Genomic DNA, 23,682 nt, shown 5'->3' on the forward strand with positions numbered 1-23,682 from the left:
CCGCTTTATATCGTGTCCGTTTGTGAGACGAGCATGAAAAAGCGACGTCTCGAAGCTCGACAAAAACACATTTTTATGACTTTTCTTAAAGGAGAGACGGACGCGGTTTGTGAACGTCGGAGCTGTGCAACAAATGATTCACGAGTTAAAAAAAAATAAAAAAATAATAATGCTTCTTTTGCCCTTCAAAACAACATGAATCATTACTAATATTGTGAATATATGTGATGGAGGTTTTTACTATTTTGTTTCATTGTGAAAGTAAAAGGAGCGGTTGCACATACCGTATTTTCCGGAGTAGAAGTCGCACCAGCCAAAAAATGCATAATAGAGGGAAAAAAACACATATAAGTCGCATTTTTAAGGGAAATGTATTTGTTAAAATCCAAGACCAAGAACAGACATTTCATCTTGAAATACAATTTAAAATAATAACAGATTAAAGAACATGGTGAATAGGTGTACGTATGCTAACGCTAACACCTTCAGCTACATGACGTATGCTAACGCTAACACCTTCAGCTACATGACGTATGCAAACGCTAACACCTTCAGCTACATGACGTATGCTAACGCTAACACCTTCAGCTACATGACGTGTGCTAACCATAACACCTTCAGCTACATGACGTATGCTAACGCTAACACATTCAGCTACATGACATATGCTAACGCTAACACCTTCAGCTACATGACGTATGCTAACGCTAACACCTTCAGCTACATGACGTATGCTAACGCTAACACCTTCAGCTACATGACGTTTGCTAACGCTAACACCTTCAGCTACATGACGTTTGCTAACGCTAATACCTTCAGCTACATGACGTATGCTAACGCTAACACCTTCAGCTACATGACGTATGCTAACGCTAACACCTTCAGCTACATGACGTATGCTAATGCTAACACTTTCAGCTACATGAGGCACAGACAGAACTGTGGTAAGTGTCTGGTATGTTAACGTAACATATGAACAGTTATTCAGATAACTATAGCATAAAGAACATGCTAACACGTTTACCAAAGCATCAGTTTGACCCCAAATCACTAAATCCACTGAATTCTTCTTCCTCTGTGTCACTTCTAAACAACTCCACAAACTCCAGAGGAAGAGGAAGTGCAGATTCTTCTTCTATTATCACATATAAGTTGCTCTGGAGTATAAGTCGCACCCTGAAAGGAAGCGGGTGCGATTTATAGTCTGGAAAATACGGTATTTGTTTCTCTTGCCACATCAATTTCACTGAAACATTCAAAAGACACAAAGACAAAAAGACAAAAACACATTAAAGCGCAATAGGGTGTGACACCGTCATTTGAAATCAAAGACATTGTGCTCTAGTTTGGATGCATCTTCTCTCTCTGGGATCATTTACATGGCCAGAGAGAAGAAAAATAATCAGATAAACAGATTATGAGATCATATTTTGCGGTGTTCGTTTACGTGCGCAAAAGAAATCTGATAAATCTGAGACGAGGTACAATTAATTTTAAAATAACTCTCATTGCTGTCTTTTTTGTCTCTGTAGTTTTCCCTTTTTGCCTGCACAGATGTGAACACTGGCACTATAAAATGTGTCTGTAACAATTATTGTAAGAAGAAACGTCAAGATTTATGATTATTATGATCGTTGGCACCATAAATCCTTCACTTTGATTCAAACTCACCAAACTTTCTGAATAAAAAAAACACTATGTTTTTTTACTATTTTTGGCATAGTCTAAACAGAATTTGCTAATTCTTGCTCCCTACTTTTTGCACAATTATATTTTTTAATACTTACTGTGACCTGAATAATCACGATTACTGATTAACCAAATACACGTCATATCAGATTTAACTGTTTACACACAAAAATCAGATTTTCCCCTGATTTGGACAATCGCATCGACATCTCTTTGAAGTGGTACACGAGCTAAACTGTCACTTCATGATTTGTGAATTTGTCGTGTTTTTCTTCCCTTTCTCTTGCATCTTGTGACTGTGAAAAAAGGTGAATCACGTTTGTTCAGCCACATAAAGTTCACTTTCGTACCTTTTTAATAAATGGGTTCCTCAGGGACTGTCCTTGGACCACTGTTATTTACAATGAATATAAACTCAATTGGGCATAATCCCCTTGTGCAGATGATGCAATTCTGTGACTTAAGTCGCCTTCTGCTGCACAACAATATTCAAGAGGTTTTTCACTCCATCCCACAAAACTGTTAATTTAAAAGTATTACTGAATTCAAATAAAAAACTATATGTATGCTGTTCTCCAAAAGACACTCTAGAAACCCAAAAAATACATCTATTCTTACGCTTGATGGTAATAAGATTGAACAAGTACTCTATTACAATACTTGGGCATCTGGATGATAAACTCTCCTTTAACAAACACATGAGACAAATCATCTTAAGACAGATTGTCATTCTTCTTTAGAAATAAAATGTGTTTTCCCCGTCACTGTAGAAAACAGTTCATCCAGGCCACATTTCTCTCAGTTCTAGATTATGGTGATATTATACATATAAATGCATTTTACACCAACAGTGTTAAAACCTCTGAACTCAGTTTATCGTTTAAGGTTCAGGAAAAAACTTTGCTTCTGTGGACATTTTTTTAAATTCATTTAAATTAAATCATTTTACGCCTTTTAATTATTTTAAAAAACTGGTCAAGGACGACCCTCAGTGCTGATGCACGTATCTCATATTGTACATGTAAATGTGTTTTTATGTATTGGTTAATTTTATTTCATGTTTTATTTGTGTTTTGCTGTTTATTTTGTGCTGTGTTTTAACAGAGTATCCATGAAAAATAACTTTTCTCATTGGGTTTTCCCTGTATAAATGGATCAAACGAAATGAAATCCATACGTTAAATGCACAAACATGGCCCGATGGATTAACTCCCAACTGCCTCTGAGCCAGAAGAAAGAATCTAGTTAAAGCATTACAATATAAAGTCTCATTATTTGTTCTTAATCCAGATGAGTGACGTTGTGGCTGGAGGTGCGACGGTTTTCCCAGACATCGGAGCTTCCATCAGACCTCGAAAGGTGAGACGTGAGGGCTTTGGCACTGAAGGAGAATATTACACAGTATTATAGTTCATACAGAAGTAGATCATCATTTTACCAGTGGCGTGCGGTGACTTTTTCGTTCAGGCAAGCAGAAAATCACGATACTACAATGTCAAACCCTTTATTTCTCTAGATTTAAAATGCTCTTTTTACATGAACAGTGGCAGGCGCTAGTATGACAGTGGCAGGCGCTAGTATGACAGTGACAGGCGCTCGTATGACAGTGGCAGGCGCTCGTATGACAGTGGCAGGCGCTCGTATGACAGTGGCATGCGCCAGTATGACAGTGGCAGGCGCCCGTATGACAGTGGCAGGCGCCCGTATGACAGTGACAGGCGCTCGTATGACAGTGGCAGGCGCTCGTATGACAGTGGCAGGCGCCCGTATGACAGTGACAGGCGCTCGTATGACAGTGGCAGGCGCCCGTATGACAGTGGCAGGCGCCCGTATGACAGTGGCAGGCGCTCGTATGACAGTGGCAGGCGCTCGTATGACAGTGGCAGGCGCTCGTATGACAGTGGCAGGCGCTCGTATGACAGTGGCAGGCGCTCGTATGACAGTGACAGGCGCTCGTATGACAGTGGCAGGCGCTCGTATGACAGTGGCAGGCGCTCGTATGACAGTGGCATGCGCCAGTATGACAGTGGCAGGCGCCCGTATGACAGTGGCAGGCGCCCGTATGACAGTGACAGGCGCCCGTATGACAGTGACAGGCGCTCGTATGACAGTGGCAGGCGCTCGTATGACAGTGGCAGGCGCCCGTATGACAGTGGCAGGCGCTCGTATGACAGTGGCAGGCGCTCGTATGACAGTGACAGGCGCTCGTATGACAGTGGCAGGCGCTCGTATGACAGTGGCAGGCGCCCGTATGACAGTGACAGGCGCTCGTATGACAGTGGCAGGCGCCCGTATGACAGTGGCAGGCGCCCGTATGACAGTGGCAGGCGCTCGTATGACAGTGGCAGGCGCTCGTATGACAGTGGCAGGCGCCCGTATGACAGTGACAGGCGCTCGTATGACAGTGGCAGGCGCTCGTATGACAGTGGCAGGCGCTCGTATGACAGTGGCAGGCGCCCGTATGACAGTGACAGGCGCTCGTATGACAGTGGCAGGCGCTCGTATGACAGTGGCAGGCGCTCGTATGACAGTGGCAGGCGCTCGTATGACAGTGACAGGCGCTCGTATGACAGTGGCAGGCGCCCGTATGACAGTGACAGGCGCTCGTATGACAGTGGCAGGCGCTCGTATGACAGTGGCAGGCGCCCGTATGACAGTGACAGGCGCTCGTATGACAGTGGCAGGCGCTCGTATGACAGTGGCAGGCGCTCGTATGACAGTGGCAGGCGCTCGTATGACAGTGGCAGGCGCTCGTATGACAGTGGCAGGCGCTCGTATGACAGTGGCAGGCGCTCGTATGACGGGTAACTACACAAAACAACATTTATGAGGAGATACTCACAATAACAGACAGATTCACTCGTAAACGCTTCTAAAGGTGGATTTGGTCTCCATGGAGATAGACGAGTGTAATGCCACACAGCGGAACACTGGAGCTAAAGCGGCGATGCCCTCAATCAAACCGAGTGAAAGAAAACGATTCAAGCCTGAAGTGTTTTTTTCATTATTGCCGTTTCTTCACAGATTCATGTCATGGAAATGATTCCAGACAAAATGGGCGTGTCCCGCGTTACACAACGTCTTAGTCAATCGTTCTCTCGAGTTCGCTCCACGCGTCTTCACTTTGGTCGACGAGTTCACATCCTTGACAAAGCGCCAATAAATTGCGAGTGAAAATGGCGCAATAAAAGCCACTCTCGTGGAACCCTGAACACTTGACCTTGACCGTGACCTTGACCTTGGTGTCTCCACAGGGGACGTCGGTGTTTTGGTACAACCTTTTCCAGAGCGGAGACGGCGACTACAGGACGAGACACGCGGCGTGTCCTGTTTTAGTGGGAAGCAAATGGGGTGAGTCGCTCGTTAATGTCGCCTGAATGTGTTTCACGTGGTCATAAGTGTGTTTATACAGGCCCTAAATCTACTTTATTGTGAGTTCAAAAGCAGGAATTGACCGTCAGCTTTTTATTACCGTATTTTCCGGAGTATAAGTCGCACTGAAATATAAGTCGCACTGGAGTATAAGTCGCAACGGAGTATAAGTCTCACCGGAGTATAAGTCTCACCGGAGCATAAGTCTCACCGGAGTATAAGTCTCACCGGAGTATAAGTCTCACCTGAGTATAAGTCGCACTGGAGTATAAGTCGCAACGGAGTATAAGTCGCACCGGAGCATAAGTCTCACCGGAGCATAAGTCTCACCTGAGTATAAGTCGCACTGGAGTATAAGTCGCACCGGAGCATAAGTCTCACCGGAGCATAAGTCTCACCGGAGCATAAGTCTCACCGGAGTATAAGTCTCACCTGAGTATAAGTCTCACCGGAGCATAAGTCTCACCGGAGCATAAGTCTCACCGGAGTACAAGTCTCACCTGAGTACAAGTCTCACCTGAGTATAAGTCTCACCTGAGTATAAGTCTCACCGGAGTATAAGTCTCACCGGAGCATAAGTCTCACCGGAGCATAAGTCTCACCGGAGTATAAGTCTCACCTGAGTATAAGTCGCACTGGAGTATAAGTCGCACCGGAGCATAAGTCGCACTTGAGCATAAGTCGCACCGGAGCATAAGTCGCACCGGAGCATAAGTCGCACCAGAGTATAAGTCGCACCAGCCAAAAAATGCATAATAGAAAAGAAAAAAAACATATATAAGTCGCACTGGAGTATGAAATGTGTTGCAAGTGTGAAAATAACAAATAATATCACATACAAGTCGCTTCGGAGTATAAGTATATAAGTATAAATATAAGTATAAGTCACACCCCGGTCAAAACTATGAAAAAAGGTGCAACTTATAGTCTGGAAAATACGGTACATGTGTTGGGGTCATATTAATCGAGTGCAGACGGGATGGACCACATCGTTCACTAAAACACCGTTATATTCAAGATTTCACTCAAATATTTGACCCTTTTTTTCCCCCATTTTCACATATTCTGGTGAATTGACCCGAAAATATGCCAAAACGACCGACGTCACGTGGCTGAATTTTTACTTGACAAAGTAAATTAACAACGGAAGCTATGGAAACGTGTGCGCGTAAACAGACCGTGACGTTACACGGCCACAAGAGGGCAGCCAAGGCACGGCATTCTGTTGAATCTAGAAGGAGCTGAACATGAGGGAGATTGCTACTCTTTCTGCTCCTTTTCATTCATTCTTTGGAGCTGTATTTCAATCATAACGTGTTTGATGTGATGAATGAAAAGCAGATCAATAAAAAGCGATGACATGAAAAGCGACATTAGAGCGCTTTAAGGACACGAGGACCGTAAACACGGAGCGCTCTTTTGAACGGAAACACTTTCTGCGGTTGTGGCATTGACACTTTTTTGTTTTGACCGTTTCTAGTTTCGAATAAATGGATCCACGAGAGAGGTCAGGAGTTCAGGAGACCCTGCGGCCTCGCTGAAGTGGACTGATGACCGCACTCTGTCCAGACACAAAACCGTTCACTTTTCTGCTCCTTTTTGTTTCTTTTTTCAACACAAAATGCGATCTTCTGTGATTGTGACGTGGCCGAGTGTCTGGTCGTTCACTGATCTGACCCTTAGCAGAGGAGAGCTGCTGCTGCTGCTGGTCATTTTGTGAAACTTATGGAATTTTATTTTTTGTTCCTCTGATGTAGGAAACCATTTTCAGAAACGTCTAAATCAGGGGTGTCCCAACTCTTCTCACCAGGGGCCTTTGAATCTCACACGGAGCAGAGGGCCACAAACAAGCCACAATCAAGCAAATCATTGACATTTTGCTTATCGGGAATCCTGAGGGCCGACATCCGCATTTGGCCCCTGGGCCACGGTTTGGACAGCCCTGGTCCTGTGATGCCACTCCTCAGTGTTAACCCTCCTGATATTTTATTTATAGAGTGTTCTAAATTATTATGCCTCCCCCAATGTGTGTTCTTTGTCCTTTGAGGTGAAACATGAATAAATAACTTTTGATAAAACTTTGCTTTTTTTTTATTCCAAATCAAATCAATTTATTTTTGTAAGGCCCAAAATCACAACAACAGTTGCCTCTGAGGGCCACAGGGAGAAATGAATCAACAATGTCTGTGGTGGCGATGAAGTCAGACAATGTCTGTGGTGGCGAGGGACGATGTCCCAGGGTCCTCTGTCCTTAGACTCTCCTTCTCGGCCAGGAAAAACTACAAAAAAAAACTCTTTGGGAAAAAAGCGTAGAAACCTGGAGGAGTTCCAGTGAAGGAGAGATCCGACTCTCACAGACGGACAGACGGACACGAGGAGACTGGAGCTGGACCCACTCTTCAGGCAGAAGAGGGACCGACTGAGGCGAACTGGACCCACTCCTCAGGCAGATGAGGGACCGACTGAGGCGAGCTGGACCCACAATTTGATCATGTCAAAACGATAAGACGTCCATGTCCATCAGGAGAAGGACGAGAGGGACAATATTTACTGGATTAATGGCAAGATTAAGATGCACGAGTTCTGCAACGGCTCGTTGGGTTAAGCGGCCGGAACGGGGCCCACAACAAATCTGGACATAAATATGAGGTTAGTACAAATGTAAAGTCGTAATAAATGGAAACCATCGATCTGGAGCTAAAACACTTCATGGACACAAAGAAACACCGTAACAATAAATAAGAAAGCCATAAAAATACAGCATCCATTAGCAATACAAATATATACATCAGCAAAAGCCAAACCGGACGGTGACCACAGAGTCTGTCACTGACCACAGAGTCTCTCACTGACCACAGAGTCTGTCACTGACCAGAGTCTGTCACTGACCACAGAGTCTCACTGACCACAGAGTCTGTCACTGACCACAGAGTCTCTCACTGACCACAGAGTCTGTCACTGACCAGAGTCTGTCACTGACCACAGAGTCTCACTGACCACAGAGTCTGTCACTGACCAGAGTCTGTCACTGACCACAGAGTCTGGTCACTGACCAGAGTCTGTCACTGACCACAGAGTCTGGTCACTGACCACAGAGTCTGTCACTGACCAGAGTCTGTCACTGACCAGAGTCTGTCACTGACCACAGAGTCTGTCACTGACCAGAGTCTGTCACTGACCACAGAGTCTGGTCACTGACCACAGAGTCTGTCACTGACCAGATGACCAGAGTCTGTCACTGACCACAGAGTCTGTCACTGACCAGAGTCCGTCACTGACCAGAGTCTGTCACTGACCACAGAGTCTGTCACTGACCAGAGTCCGTCACTGACCAGAGTCTGTCACTGACCACAGAGTCTGTCACTGACCAGAGTCCGTCACTGACCAGAGTCTGTCACTGACCACAGAGTCCGTCACTGACCACAGAGTCTGTCACAGAGTCTGTCACTGACCACAGAGAAGGTACAATAACATTTGCATTCCAAACCTTTCACAAAGCCGTTAAAGGATTTTCATTGGACGGGCTGGACTGGCCAGCCACTGTCACCAAAGATGAAAGTATTGCGTGTAACTGTCCTTTTAGCACCTCGCACTCTGGTAACTTACGTCCACTGAGCGGCCGCTTGGTCAGAGTCATTTTGGCTGTGGGACCAGCCCATTGTTCATGTTTTAGGAAAAGATGAACCTTCAGCGACAATGAACTCATTCCAAAAGAGTTCCAGTGTGTAAAGTGCAGGGCTCACGCTCAGTGGACGGGGAACTGTTCAGTACCTCAGGACTATAAAGTGTCTTAGCATTGTCTCCTCCCAACGGATTTAGATTGTATTACGTCTAGAGCTGGGTTGATTCAGATTTCAAGAATCGATTCGATTCCGATTTTTACACGTTACACATGTAGTTCAGGGTCACTAATGCCACTTAGGAACTGTTTTATGAAACGGGCACCAATAATTCTTTGTGTCTTTATTGTCTCTTCATGTAATGTCGACTCTGCTCTATGAGGTTCAGTTGTTTTGCTCTTTACAATCTAATATTGTGTCAAGTTTAAAATGTCATATTATGTCAAATGTATTTTCTCACACAGGGCATCTGCCTCTAAGTCCTTGTCTTGCCTTTACCAACAGTGTGTTTAGTTCATAAATTCAGTTGTAGATTTGTATTTATATATTCACTTCTGACAAACTCTCACAGCCGCTGCATGTACGTGGCACACGGTCGTAGTGACTGGACCAGAAAGGTTCATTTGACAGTAAATAGTCTGATTTGTTGTGTCTTGTCTGATCGTGCGTTACCTCACACTTCTTAGATTACTCCTTATACTTTATCCACCCATTTGACAGGACTTTGACAACTCTGAGTGCATTGAACTTTTCCATATTGAAGTGGGCACGGAGAACGTTCAGCGTGAGTTTCAGTGGCGCGTGTTGTGAGGACGTTAAAGTCAAGTCAATGTGTGTCTGTGTTTAACAGCCGCGATGGGCGACAGTCACACTGGCTTCACGACTAAAGCCATGTTTCGGGCCCTGATCCCTCAGACCGGTTCACCTTTGGAACGGTTTAAGGACAAAGCGCGTCTCTGTGAGAAGCTGACCTCACCCAAAAATAAAAGATGAATAATTATGCTTGTGGGAGAAGTGGGACGACATTTATTTCACTCGTCCGCACCTCGACACTACGTTCTGTGCTGCATCGGGTTTAGCTGGTGTCAGATGCGTTATGCACTGGCAAAATAATCTAAAAAATAATATATGTGTAAGTTTGTTTTTCACTCCAGCGTTTCAGGGCTCGGCATTCAAAGTTGCCATCGCTGGACGTACGACGGTTTGTCACAAGATTCACGAGAAATTACAGCTTTTTTTCTGTTTTCCATCTGCTTTCTGCCGTCCTTATTCCAGCTGAGTCTGCGTTCTCTCTTCTCCAATCATCTCGCTCTGGTGTGCAGCTCCTCCTTCGCTAAAGAGGACATGAGAGATGGATTGACTAAATTATCTGTACAATTCTTAATCAAGAACATCACATTTCCCTCTTTAATAGCAAATCAAAAGTCTTTTTACGCGTGTACTTTTACTTTAACTTCAGTTTTTTTTCTCCTGCATCTGTACTTTTACTTCCACAACAGTCGAATACAAAAACAGCTGTGGTTGGTAATATCTTCATATCAAGGCGTTGCTGGAGGCCAAGAAGAGCGTACTTGATACGGGCTAATTCCAGATCATTCACAGACATCGTTCTCACCAGTTTTCCAAGAATTTCCACCGTGTTCATTGAGAAATCCCAGGGTTATATCAGTTCAGTTTAACGCTGGGAATGGGAGGAGCTTACGTTGTTATTTTTGGAGCCCTCTGCACTTCACAGGTCGGGATAGTAATAATAAAACACGTCAGCTCTCGCATAAGACGCTGCTTTTTCGGTGGAAACTAACAAAGTACAAAAGTAAAATCATTAAACAGTTCAAATTCCCCTTCGCTGCATTTGAGAGAGCAGTGTTTTCTACTTTACTGCTATTTTGTTTTTCTGGTTTATTTTGTCGGCACATTCAAGGTCATTGATAACATTTTTAAGTTCCAAGTCTTTGAGCAAACAAAAGGAGGCTGCAGAAAAGAGCAGGATAACTCATGATCAGGACATTATAAAGATGAGTCTTCAGACAAACAAACGAGGTTTCATGAGCCGAGGATGTGTCGTTTCACTGGCATGAGCTCCATCGTGACACAGTGGGTGAGAGGGCGTGTCAGCGTGTGCCATTATTTATCAAGGTTTGAATTTGATTATTTAATAGTTCTCAGCATTTTGAAAGGTGCACTTTTAGATGGATTAAAGTGATGCTCTGTATGTTTTGCATCTTCATCTTCACTTTGACTCCAATAACAAAATGGAGCACTTCTTCCTGCACTACTGTTTTTCAAGTAAAAATATCAATATATTTACTGTTGTATCGTTACTGTTCTGTTTGTGTCCGTTCTCCTGCTTCTCTTCTCTCTTTGTGATTCTGAATATTTTTATGGGTAACTTGTCATAATGTGCATAAATAGCACATTGACGTTGACGTGGAAATCTTAAAGTAGTACAAAGTAGTGTTCTTAACTGTTATATATGTCCTATTTTATCTGAATTATTGATTTATGTTGATCAATGCGCCACACAATTGTCACATAACTGGACTTTTGTTTGTAAAAATGTGTGTTAAAAACTGATGTTACTATTTCAGGTGTAAATGGCTGGTTCGTAAAAGTTATTTTCTATTATTTTCCTGTATTTTGTGTCATGCAGTATTGAAAAGGTTGTGTTTGACTCTCATTTGCACCTTCCCTGTGACTTATATCTGCACGATGAGCTTCCACAAGGCCTTAGCTTCTTTTATATACCAAGATTCCCCATGTAGACCATTAACAAGCTGGATACTATTGCACTTTCTATGTCCTTTCTTACCCAAAGATCTGTCCAGAAAGAAACTGCACTTAGTTACACGGCACGTACAGTATTTGCCACAGTTTTTCACATCTTTCATCTTGCTACTAGAATGAAAGCGCTTGAACAACACACTACACTACGCAGTACTCACCTCTGCAGTACCTGCTTCTACCACTCATCCACTCAGTCTTCTTAAGAGCTGCTTTCTGATGGCCACATTCCACTTCTCCGACACGTCACCTTGTCCCTTTGTCTCACACTCTGCGGCAGGTGCAGACTTATGGTCAGCCGTAAGGAAAGAACGCGTCATCTGCATAAAGTAAACAGGTGTGTTATTACCAGTGCTACGGAGCAAAATACTTGAGTGAATTTGTACTTTAGTCTGACCCTTTGATCCGGACGTTTTGCAGTTTTGTTAAAGAATAATCTGTTAGTTTGGAAGGAGTCAGTCTGTACCCTGTGACCCAGAGGCGTGTCCGGAGTGGAGTGCCATTCACATTCCAGAAGATTAAGCCATGCTTTACATATTTCATGTTAATGGAGGCCTAATAGTGTTAAAGTATGTGAGTGAGTTTTCTATTGAAGTCATGGTCTTTGGCCCTGTCACCTTCAGTCTCTCTGTCAATCCCACTAATGAAGTTGGCATGTCATTATCGCACTGTGCTTAATCAACTCATTGACTTTGTACAGTTGAAACATAGAACATATTTTGCAGCCTCTACAATTTGGCTTTTTCAATAGAAACGGCAAACTCATTTCTTCTGGAAAAACTCCAACTTGCATTAGATTAGAACTAATAGGTGGACATTAATAAGGCATTTATACCCTAAATGACATCCTGATCCACAAATGAGCCAGCCTCAACTTCACTATAAAGACATTACAGTGGTTTAAATCATTAGTTTTCATTAAAATAGCACATTGAAAAAATCCTTGAAAAAGTTGTAGTAAAACAGCTTTGTCGCCACCTGCAGGACAATAACTTATTTGAAGTTTTCCAGTCAGGGTTCAGAGCCCACCACAGCACTGAAACTGCACTAGTTAAAGTCACAAATGATTTGTTACTAGCCGCTGACGATGGACTGGTCTCAATCCTGGTTCTGTTGGACCTCAGCGCAGCGTTTGACACCATTGACCACAACATTCTACTGCAGAGGTTAGAATGTGATGTAGGTGTTGGAGGAACAGCCCTCAGCTGGTTTGAATCCTATTTATCTGATAGGTTCCAATTTGTTAATGTAAACCAGAGCTCCTCACCAAGCTCTAAAGTAATTTACGGTGTGCCACAGGGTTCGGTACTCGGTCCAATTCTGTTTACTCTTTATATGCTACCATTAGGCAACATTATCAGAAAGCATGACATTAACTTCCACTGCTATGCAGACGACACTCAGCTGTATTTATCAATGAAACCTGATCAGAGCGATCAAGTAGACAGACTTAGTACTTGTGTGAAGGAGATAAAAACCTGGATGACACTTAACTACCTGCTTCTTAACTCTGAAAAAACCGAGGTCATTGTGCTTGGCCCTAAGCATCTACGAGACGCTCTCTCTGAGCAGATAGTCACACTGGACAATGTCAGTGTAGCCTCCAGTTCTACTGTAAGAAACCTTGGAGTCTTATTTGACCAGGAGCTCTCATTTAAAGCTCATATAAATCAAGCTTGTAAAACAGCCTATTTCCATTTGCACAACAAGAGCCAAAATCAGAAGAATCCTGCCTAAAAGTGATGCTGAAAAACTTATCCATGCATTTGTAACGACTAGATTAGACTACTGTAACTCCTGCTCACAGCGTGTCCTAAAAGCTCCATAAAAAGATTTCAACTGGTTCAAAATGCAGCAGCAAGATTACTAACAGGAACTAAAAGAAGAGAGCACATTACGCCGGTGCTGGAGTCTCGACCTACAAAGCCATAAATGACATGGCCCCATCCTACCTCAAAGATGCTATAGAACCATATCATCCAAACAGAGCTCTTCGCTCTCAGAATGCCGGCCTTCTGGTGGTGCCAAGAGTCTCTAAAAGTACTGTAAGCGGTAGAGCGTTTAGCTACCAAGCCCCTGTGTTATGGAATCAGCTCCTGACCCATGTTAAATATGCTGACACAGTCTCTGGTGAAGTGGTCCCTGCCCCGTATGGGCGGTGCCTCATCTGCCTGAAGAGTGGGTCCAGCTCGACTCAGACTTCTGAGACCTAGAAGTCTGAGTCGAGACTTCTGAGTCGAGCCTGGGTCCAGCTCCAGTCTCCCTCGCGTCCGTCTGTGAGAGTCAGATCTCTCCTTCACTCTGGAACCCCTCCAGGTTTCTACTTTTCCCAAGAAGGTTTTTTGTAGTTTGTCCTGGCCGAGAAGGAGGGTCTAAGGACAGAGGACTCTGGGACATCGTCCCTCGCCACCACAGACATTGTCTGACTTCATCGCCACCACAGACATTGTTGATTCATTTCTCCCTGTGGCCCTCAGAGGCAACTGTTGTTGTGATTTTGGGCCTTACAAAAATAAATTGATTTGATCTGATGATTAATAATGAAAAAAATCCGCATTTCATTGTATATCCATGATTTGGCAGAATTGTGAGAAACAACAGGGTTTTTTTTTTTTCAAATCTACGCTGACAGTGCTGTGATTTATGTGGGTGGAAAGACTGTAGATGCCATTTCAAACTGTCAAAGCATCAAACCATGACTGTCTGTCACTGAACGCTGAGAAGACCAGTTCCTAGACTGTTTTGCCTCTAGGAACAAGTCCATATCCATCCTCAAGCTAAAGATAAATCAAACACGATATTGAGCAGGTCTCAGAGATCAAATGTCTGGGGCTTTTACTTGATACACAACTCAAATTTGACAGTTGTAAAAAAACATTTCCACAGTTGCCAAAGCAAACTTATACACCTTCTGCCCACTCAGAGACACTTAGGTTACTGCTGCAGCTCCTCTTCACAGGCCATAACTACTCTGGATACGTTTTTGATATCTGAAATATGTTAACTTCACAAAATCACATCAAATCTGCGAACTTGAAACTTGTGTACCAGTGCTTACATCAGCCGTACTTTAAGACGTGATGGTTCCTCTCAGGCCGTGGCAGTCACCAGAGGAGCCCAGAGTAGAAACTGTCGAGTCCCGAGATGTAAAACTACTTTTGGACAATCAGCTTTCACCTGTAGAAGTAAAGGGAGAATAAACGGGGTCATTTTCTTTCAAGTTAAAGGATTTTTTGGCCAGAAGGCTTTATTAGACGACAGCTTAGCATAAAATGGGGATGAGAGAGCAGGAAGGACATGCACTAAACTGACAGAGCTGGGATTCAAACTCACGACGCCTGCTGCACATGGAGCCTGGTGTTTGTGCTGCCATCTGGACCACTAAGCCACTGGGCAGGACACTAACTGGGTCCTTTTGAAACATGTATTAAACGTGTGTTGTCTTTTGTATCACATTGTGTTGTTTATTCAATTCAATTTATTTTTTTGTAATGCCCCAAATCACAGCAGCAGTTTGTCCCAGGGTCCCCTGTCCTTAGACAAATGTCCCAGGGTCCCCTGTCCTTAGACAAATGTCCCAGGGTCCCCTGTCCTTAGACAAATGTCCCAGGGTCCCCTGTCCTTAGACAAATGTCCCAGGGTCCCCTGTCCTTAGACAAATGTCCCAGGGTCCCCTGTCATTAGACAAATGTCCCAGGGTCCCCTGTCCTTAGACAAATGTCCCAGGGTCCCCTGTCCTTAGACAAATGTCCCAGGGTCCCCTGTACTTAGACAAATGTCCCAGGGTCCCCTGTCCTTAGACAAATGTCCCAAGGTCCCCTGTCCTTAGACAAATGTCCCAGGGTCCCCTGTCCTTAGACAAATGTCCCAGGGTCCCCTGTCCTTAGACAAATGTCCCAGGGTCCCCTGTCCTTAGACAAATGTCCCAGGGTCCCCTGTCCTTAGACAAATGTCCCAGGGTCCCCTGTCCTTAGACAAATGTCCCAGGGTCCCCTCTTTGGGAAAAGTAGAAACCTGGTGGAGTTCCACATGAAGGAGAAATGTGACTCCCTCAGACAGACGGGCGGACGTGAGATAGAGCGGCGGGTGAAGTGGGAAAAGAAGAATAAAAGGCAATGAACAGATTGCAAGTGGAATTAAATATTAAATATTGTTTGATAGAATAGGTCAGAAGCAGAGGATAGTGCTCAAACTGCCATACTTCTCCGAGCAGAGTTGCTGCTGAAACTGTGGCTTTATGAAAAAAGCCCAACTAGGGACAGATATTAGACCCGGCGAAAATTTTGTAGTGTATGACATGAGCTCATAAACATGGACCGGCCTCCTGCTGGTGCCAGAGTCAGGACTAAACATGGACCGGCCTCCTGCTGGTGCCAGAGTCAGGACTAAACATGGACCAGCCTCTTGCTGGTGCCCAGAGTCAGGACTAAACATGGACCGGCCTCCTGCTGGTGCCAGAGTCAGGACTAAAAATGGACCGACCTCCTGCTGGTGCCCAGAGTCAGGACTAAGCATGGACCGACCTCCTGCTGGTGCCAGAGTCAGGACTAAGCATGGACCGGCCTCCTGCTGGTGCCAGAGTCAGGGCTAAACATGGGCCGGCCTCCTGCTGGTGCCAGAGTCAGGACTAAACATGGAGCGGCCTCCTGCTGGTGCCAGAGTCAGGACTAAACATGGACCGGCCTCCTGCTGGTGCCAGAGTCAGGACTAAACATGGACCGGACTCCTGCTGGTGCCAGAGTCAGGACTAAACATGGACCGGCCTCCTGCTGGTGCCAGAGTCAGGACTAAAAATGGACCGACCTCCTGCTGGTGCCCAGAGTCAGGACTAAGCATGGACCGACCTCCTGCTGGTGCCAGAGTCAGGACTAAGCATGGACCGGCCTCCTGCTGGTGCCAGAGTCAGGGCTAAACATGGGCCGGCCTCCTGCTGGTGCCAGAGTCAGGACTAAACATGGAGCGGCCTCCTGCTGGTGCCAGAGTCAGGACTAAACATGGACCGGCCTCCTGCTGGTGCCAGAGTCAGGGCTAAACATGGGCCGGCCTCCTGCTGGTGCCAGAGTCAGGACTAAACATGGAGCGGCCTCCTGCTGGTGCCAGAGTCAGGACTAAACATGGACCGGCCTCCTGCTGGTGCCAGAGTCAGGACTAAACATGGACCGGCCTCCTGCTGGTGCCAGAGTCAGGACTAAACATGGGCCGGCCTCCTGCTGGTGCCCAGAGTCAGGACTAAACATGGACCGGCCTCCTGCTGGTGCCAGAGTCTGAACTAAACATGGACCGGCCTCCTGCTGGTGCCCAGAGTCAGGACTAAACATGGACCGGCCTCCTGCTGGTGCCAGAGTCAGGACTAGAAAAGTTTCAAATTGAGTCATCCGGACACAAGACGTTTGGACTTCCATCCTGTCACAGGAAGCAGGAGTTATAATTGAAACTAACACTGTTTGTTTACTCGTCTGCCAGTTTCAGCTGGAGCTCGGGTCGTTTGGCTTCTGTTCTGGACTGAGTTAGGCCAAGTGCCTCATTAGTATTGGACTGGTTTCTGCCAAGGTGACAAAAGAGTTCAGTACAGTCCTGAGAGGCGGCCCAATTCTCTCCTCTTTCCAAGCATCCTTAACTTAGCTTAACATTTAAGCTCAGGTCCTTAAACGTGTGATTTGTCACTGATGTGACAGTGGATTGTACAAGTATACAATTGTATACTGTATACAAGTATACAATTGTATACTTGTACGGATTGTAAAGTATAAATAAGCACTGTCCTGTTCCCTAATGCAGCCCTCATAACTGCAATGAATAGAATACACCACAATGTGTGTCTTAATGTGTTGAACATAAACTGCCTTAATCCTTTGTAGGTTTTTTTATTTTTTTATTTTGTCTTTGGTTATACACAGAGCATGACACATGAGAGAAACTAAACCGGTATAATGGCACAAGACGAAAAAAGAAAAACATTGCATGAACATTTAAGTCCCATTTTGTCTAAAGTCTGTCAAATAAGTACTTTTTTTTATTTTTTCAGACCTTCAAACGGCCTTCTTCCCTGTCCGGGTTTTTCAGTCCAAGAGAGAGAGAAACCTCGCTCTTCCTCAGCTCCGTTCCCCTTTAGTCCAGTTTCTTGGCTCTTGGCTCTGTTAAAAGGCCATTTGGGGTAAACACAGACTGAAAGGGCTTTCTGGACATGTGCTTTCTTTGTTCCCTCTGAGTTTGCAGATGCTCCTGGGCTTTGTGTTGTCACGTTCTTCTCACCCCCAGTTTGTAGAATCAAAAAGCAGAAATTGGCCCATGCGCTTCGGTTTCCCCGATATGCAAGCAGCACAATCTAAAAAGGCGAGGCAGCTCTTGGCAGTCTTGTTGAAGCGAGACCTGGAAAGCATTGCAGAGCTCATAAATACTCTAGACGTACAGATTACAGTCAATTCACTTGCGAAGAAGTCACGGAGAACGGCCTCGTATTTATAAGAAGGATTTTTAGACAGCACCACATTCCTGTTTACTTTAACAGAAACGGGTCAAGCAAGGACAAAATCCTCCCACAGAAACAGAGCGGTGGTGTATTCCATTCACTGCTCTTTACAAGGACTCGTTTCAGTTCAGAATCATTCTCAAACAGTGTCCGAGTGACTACCTTAGAGACGTTTCCGATCTTATCTCACCACAGATTCACCAGTGTTGTTTTTTTGGCTTTGCTCATTGCGTTCGCAGAAACCGGCAAAGGTTTTCAATCCCTATGTTTCGTTCCCGTTCTTTTTTCCTCGTAAGAAGCCGGGTTTGTTTTGAGGCCGACCGTGTGTGTCTCTGGCTCATCCACCTGTCCCTAACGTCCATCTGAAACAACTGAAATGACACTGACGACCAGACGGACATCATGAATCTGTATCCAAAAAATGAAAGTGATCTGCGTGTCTGGTGACATCGCTGGGTCAAGCGGTCAGATCTGTGGAGGAGCAAACACACTCACTATTGCACGAAGTGTGAGGAGAAGCATTTAGTAATATGTGATCTTCTTGTGTGCACATTTGAGCCGCTCTGCACACGTTCAATGGTAAAGTCATGTAACCTGCGCATGCTGTTTTCCATTTTTTACACAAAGGTGATGGAGGGCATCATCTGTGTGGAACAGAGGCTGAGAAAACAGTGCAGAGTTTGGTTAAAGAGTCTCCTCACAAAAGCACGGGACAAAAGCATATCTTGAGCTACCCGTGTGTGTAATTTCACATGAATAGTCCGTGTACACGTGGCCTGGTCCGGTTTGTGTAGCATAATCCTCTGTCTTTGGACCGGAGCTCGTCCAGTTTACAAAAGGGTGCAGAGCCATTTATTTATGAACCAAAAAGACACTAACAACCACTACGAGATCACAAGAGCCAGACACAAAGTTACAAAGTTGCGATACATATTTCTAATTTGAAGATTTAATACAACATAAAAGATCAGCTTTATCTTGCGAATGGCAGCTTCTTGTTGAAAATGTGTGCTTGCAATCAGTAATAAAATATGCAGTGAACAACGATAGCAATACATGGTTTATTAATCTTTTTGAGTTTCGTTTTTGATTAAAATATACTGTATGTAAAGATTCTCACTTTCAAACTCAACACCAGCATTGTGCATGACCCACATCCTGCAAATTTGGGTGTCGTCGGGGCAGAGGACCCCAAAGAGTAACCAGGACAAAAACCTGCAAACTGCTAAATAATTACCTCGATGTATTTGAGATAAACCCGATACCCACGTCTCCAAGGTGGAGGAGCAGGACTCAAAATCAGACAAGTTTTATTGCCATTGCAAATGAACAAATTCACAAACATAGGAACTTGATGGAAATAGAAATGTTAGTCGGATTTCACTAATTTGACATGTAATCTCTAGTTAACAATCAGGCAAAAGAACTTCAGTTTGGGGGTCATTCCTCCAGTTTGGGGGTCACTGCCCCCAGTGCTCCGGTCACTACAGCACCACTGACACCTTCACGCTCCAGACCTTCTCCAGCTCCTCTCTGAGGCCCTGGGATTTCTCTAGTTTCTTATGTTTCTATCCCATGATGCACTGCAATGTCCACCACCTCGTCTTTCCTCTGACCCCTTGAGACCACCACTATGTCCGGTTGGTTCCATTACCATTCTGTCTGTATCTGGACGTCCCAGAGGACCTTGGCTCGGTTGTTCTTTGGAGGTGTTTCCACCTTGTCCTTGGGGTCTCCAGGCCGTGCTCTGCTCAGATGTTTATGTAAACAAATATTTCCGTAAATTTTTTTACAAAAATGCAATAACCTAAAATAAGAAACAATACTTAATACTGTTGCTACTTTAGTTTTGCTTGGGGGTCCCGAGTCAGTTGCATGGCTGTTTTGGGGTCCCAATCTGAAATGTTTGGAAACCCAAGCTGTAAATCATGTATCGTGTGGTGTGGATCACCAAGAATATAATTTGCAGCTGCTACTTCCAATAAATAAAACAGAATTTTTTTCAATAAGAAAAGTTCCAATGAGTTGCACTAAAGGAAAACATAGAATAGATTAATTTCTTAAGGAATGTGGCATAATCTAATTTACCCTTGTAGTGACCCATAGTCTGCTGGACTGAACCAGGTTTAAACATGGACCAAACCAACTGTGAGGAATGATTGATCTTGTTTTAACGGCTCTATGCTGTTCTTGAACTGTGCGTTGCTAAACTGGAATCTGTGTAAGACAAAAAATGTTATTTATCATTGCAATAGTGATTTATAGTGCACCCCGAAATATCCTTCATCTCTTGCCATTTAAAATAAACAAAGAACATAGATACGAAGGTAAATATGTTTGTTGATTGCTTTTAATACAGAGTATTCCCATACAAAATATATGGTATAATGTAAATAGAAATGTACTGTTGAAGTAAATATATATAGTAACCATTATTGAATGTTAATACAACACAATAAACCTGTAACCTGTAAACGTTTTCACATATGGACGTTCTGTGGAGGGTTTACACATTATTCAATCATATGAAAGCATAGATAAGTAACCATACGTTATACATTATCATAACTGACTGAGAAGTGTGGAAAACATCATGGAAACGACATCAAAGGCACGAGAGGACACTTAGGTCACATGTTCTTCACCTAAAGAACCACAAAGAATGCATGACTGAACATCAGACAGCAATGAAGTATTGATCACAATTTCAAAAAACAGTAGAACATAATATCTGGACATTACATTATATTTTATTGTATACATCTATATTATATCTATATCTGTATATTGTGATTGTATTGTATTATTTTTTCTCCTACTCCCTTTATTCCTTTGAGGTTGTGTTTTCCTAGAAATTCCAGTCTGGTTTCATTTTCATCCTCAGAGATCAGATGGGCGTGATTGACAGGTGAATTAGCCAATCAGAGACACACATGGTCTATCCATCTACATAGCTGTATATAAACTAAACAAGGCTGTCTGTTAGGAAAAGAGCTGAACCTCAGAGCTGAACCTTAGAGCTGAACCTCAACTACTTTTTTTAATTTGTATCAAACCCAACAACATCCAGACGATCCAGTGATCCACTGAATCAAAAACCTTTGACAAATCAACAAAAACAGCAGCAAATTCTTCATGATTGTCCAATGCAATCGACGTATCATTTATAACTTTGTTATTGTTTGTTCCCAGGCGAGAGACATTGTCCCTCCAGTTTGTCCTGAATTTTCCTCGGAGCTTCTTCCTGGTGCCACATGCCTGGAACATCTCCCCAGGGAAGATCTGGAACAGATGCCTGAGCCACCGCAGCTGGTTTCTCTTAATGTGGAGGAGCAGTGGCTCTACTCCGAGCTCCTCCCGTGTGACTGAGCTCCTCACCCTATCTCTAAGGGAGCGCCCAGCCACCCTGTGGAGGGAACTCATTTCGACCGCTTGTATCCGCGAGCTTGTCCTTTCGGTCATTACCCAAAGCTTGTGACCATAGGTGAGCGCAGAACGTAGAGTGAGCGGTAAATTGAGAGCTTTGCCACCAGCTTTGCCATACAGCGACTTCTCACTCGTGAACAAGAACCCAAGATACTTGAACTCCTTCACTTGGGGCAAGGACTCCCCACCCATCTGAAGGGGGCAAGCCACCTTTTTCATAGTCAAGAACCATGGCCTCAGATTTGGAGGTGCTGATTCTCATCCCAGCCGATTAACACTCACTGAAAACACTGAAACACACACTGCAAACCGTCCCAGCTGCAGCTGCAGGTCCTGGTGCGATGAAGCCACCAGAACAACATCATCTGCAAACAGCAGAGATGAGATCATGCTCAAACCGGACCTCCGTCAGAGGTTTGACTCTCCTCTCCAGTACCCTGAAGTAGACTGTTACGGCAGTTTCCTGTAAACAATGATCAAATAAAGAGTAACCAGGCAATAACTTGAAGCAGAAACAGAGTCTCTCGGTCTCTCTCAAAAGGTGGAAGTTTATTCACGTGCACAGTGGATAAACACCCTCTCTCTCCCTAAGACAAGGTCGTTCTGTCCCTACCTAACTTTACAATTTACAAAGTGCACCTTTTATAGGTGGTAACAAACATAACATAATCACAACCCAAATCAGCTCAAAAAGAGATAGACCAGACTATCACGTCTGTGATGGTTCCAGCCATCTCTTCAGAGGTTTAATCAAAGACCATTTCCACACCGAATCCGGTCGTGACGCATTAATTGATGATTAAGAGGCGCCGGACAGTAGATATTCAGTATAATCAGGACCCCATATTCTTATCCCATCTGCACACAGGAGAACAACACAGATATTAATTCCGTGACATGTCATGGCCTAAAACAACATTAGAATGACATGACCCATTTTCTGCCATTACAATACCACTCTTTTGATTATCTTAAACCCCTGTTTAATATCATATCATCAATCAATTACCAATCAGAGAAAATAGTAATTAATAATTAATAACACAACAAAAAATGAATAATAACAATAATTAGATAAATTATCAAAAAAAAAAAAAAAGACCAATTTAATGATTAAAAACACTAATTAATAAAATTGAACCCTTGAAATGAGTAATGAAATAATAATAAAAATAATAATAATAAATAGATAAAATTATTAATAAAAATTATTAATAAAGTTAACCCCAGCTCCCCCGTCCCGAGACCCCCTCCACCGGCCAGGAAAAAACTACCAAACCTCTTTGGGATAAAAGTAGAAAACCTGAGTAGGAGAAAACTACAAAACCACTTCGGGATAAAAGTAGAAACCTGGAGGAATTCCACTGTGAATGGGGCTCAGGACGGACAGGCTGATGCTGACTTCTGGAAGAAAAAAAAAAGCTCAATTAATTTCATCAAAATAAAGATTTCAGTCTATCTCTTGTCTTAATTTAAGTCATTACAATTTCCCTTTGAATCAGTGATTTCAAAAACAGTTTAAAAGAAATTAATAAAACTGTTAAAGTTTGATTTGCCTCCGCTCTTGTTTTACTGGCTTAAGGTCTCATTCCCTTGATGATTGAATCATCATCTGAATCACTAATGTAGCCTGTGTCTTGCTTAGACGCGTCTCTATCTGGCCCTGGAACCTGAACAGACACATATTGAGCAGAAACCATTTTACCAATCACTTTGAACAAACATGGGAGAACGCAAGAAAACAGAATCAAGATTACCCCTACAATAATGCCAAAATTTATGAGCACGTCACGCCAGGAAGTAAGAGCCCATCCTAACACAGAAAAAGGGTGAGTGGCAGTGGCAGTTTCAGATTCCATGAGATTACGGAGTTTGGTCAAGTTTGCGAGTCCCTGTTGGATCGCACCCCCATCCTCATCATTAGCAGGAATGTAGGTACAGCAGCTTCCTTTTAGTAAAGTGCACACCCCCCCACTGGAGGCCGTTATCTGATCCAGCACGATACGATTTTGAAGTGCTACTGCGCGAAGTGCATGCATCTCCTCTCTCTCTGCCTCGAAAGTAGCTAATGTTGTGTTTATAAAAGCAGTAAATCTATAGCTAAGAGTCTCCATACGCAACATCAATTTACCCACTCCCACACTTGGGAACAATGCAAATGGGACCTTTTCCCCCGTAGTCCAAATTTTATGGTCATCTGGCACGTCAGACCCCCAAACAGCGTCATGAGATGCCAGATCCCTTTGTGTCCTGGGTGTGTGACGTGGTATGCTGGATATTATGTATGAATGATCTGAAGGAATCACAGCTGCGCATCGGCCAACC

General features: G+C 43.9%; 1 protein-coding gene across 4 annotated transcripts in view; it reads left to right on the forward strand.

Annotated features, from left to right (window-relative positions):
- LOC140360474 (prolyl 4-hydroxylase subunit alpha-2-like) overlaps positions 1–22,477 on the forward strand; it is a 55,391-nt gene extending 32,914 nt beyond the window's left edge. For 2 of the 4 annotated variants that reach the window (XM_072445677.1, XM_072445676.1), the window contains exons 13-15: positions 2,980–3,048; positions 4,944–5,040; positions 6,542–7,142. In XM_072445677.1, coding sequence (XP_072301778.1) covers positions 2,980–3,048; positions 4,944–5,040; positions 6,542–6,612 — 237 coding nt within the window. In that variant the 3' untranslated portion in view covers positions 6,613–7,142. Of the gene's footprint in view, positions 1–2,979; positions 3,049–4,943; positions 5,041–6,541; positions 7,143–21,123 lie in introns of those variants that run through there. The other 2 variants (XM_072445678.1, XM_072445679.1) reach the window with 2 other exon arrangements.
- The last annotated feature ends 1,205 nt before the right edge of the window (positions 22,478–23,682 follow it).

The sequence above is a fragment of the Eucyclogobius newberryi genome, unplaced genomic scaffold, assembly GCF_026437365.1.
Source record: "Eucyclogobius newberryi isolate DKJ021-1_F unplaced genomic scaffold, fEucNew1.0.hap1 SCAF_15, whole genome shotgun sequence".
NCBI classification, from domain to species: domain Eukaryota; kingdom Metazoa; phylum Chordata; class Actinopteri; order Gobiiformes; family Gobiidae; genus Eucyclogobius; species Eucyclogobius newberryi.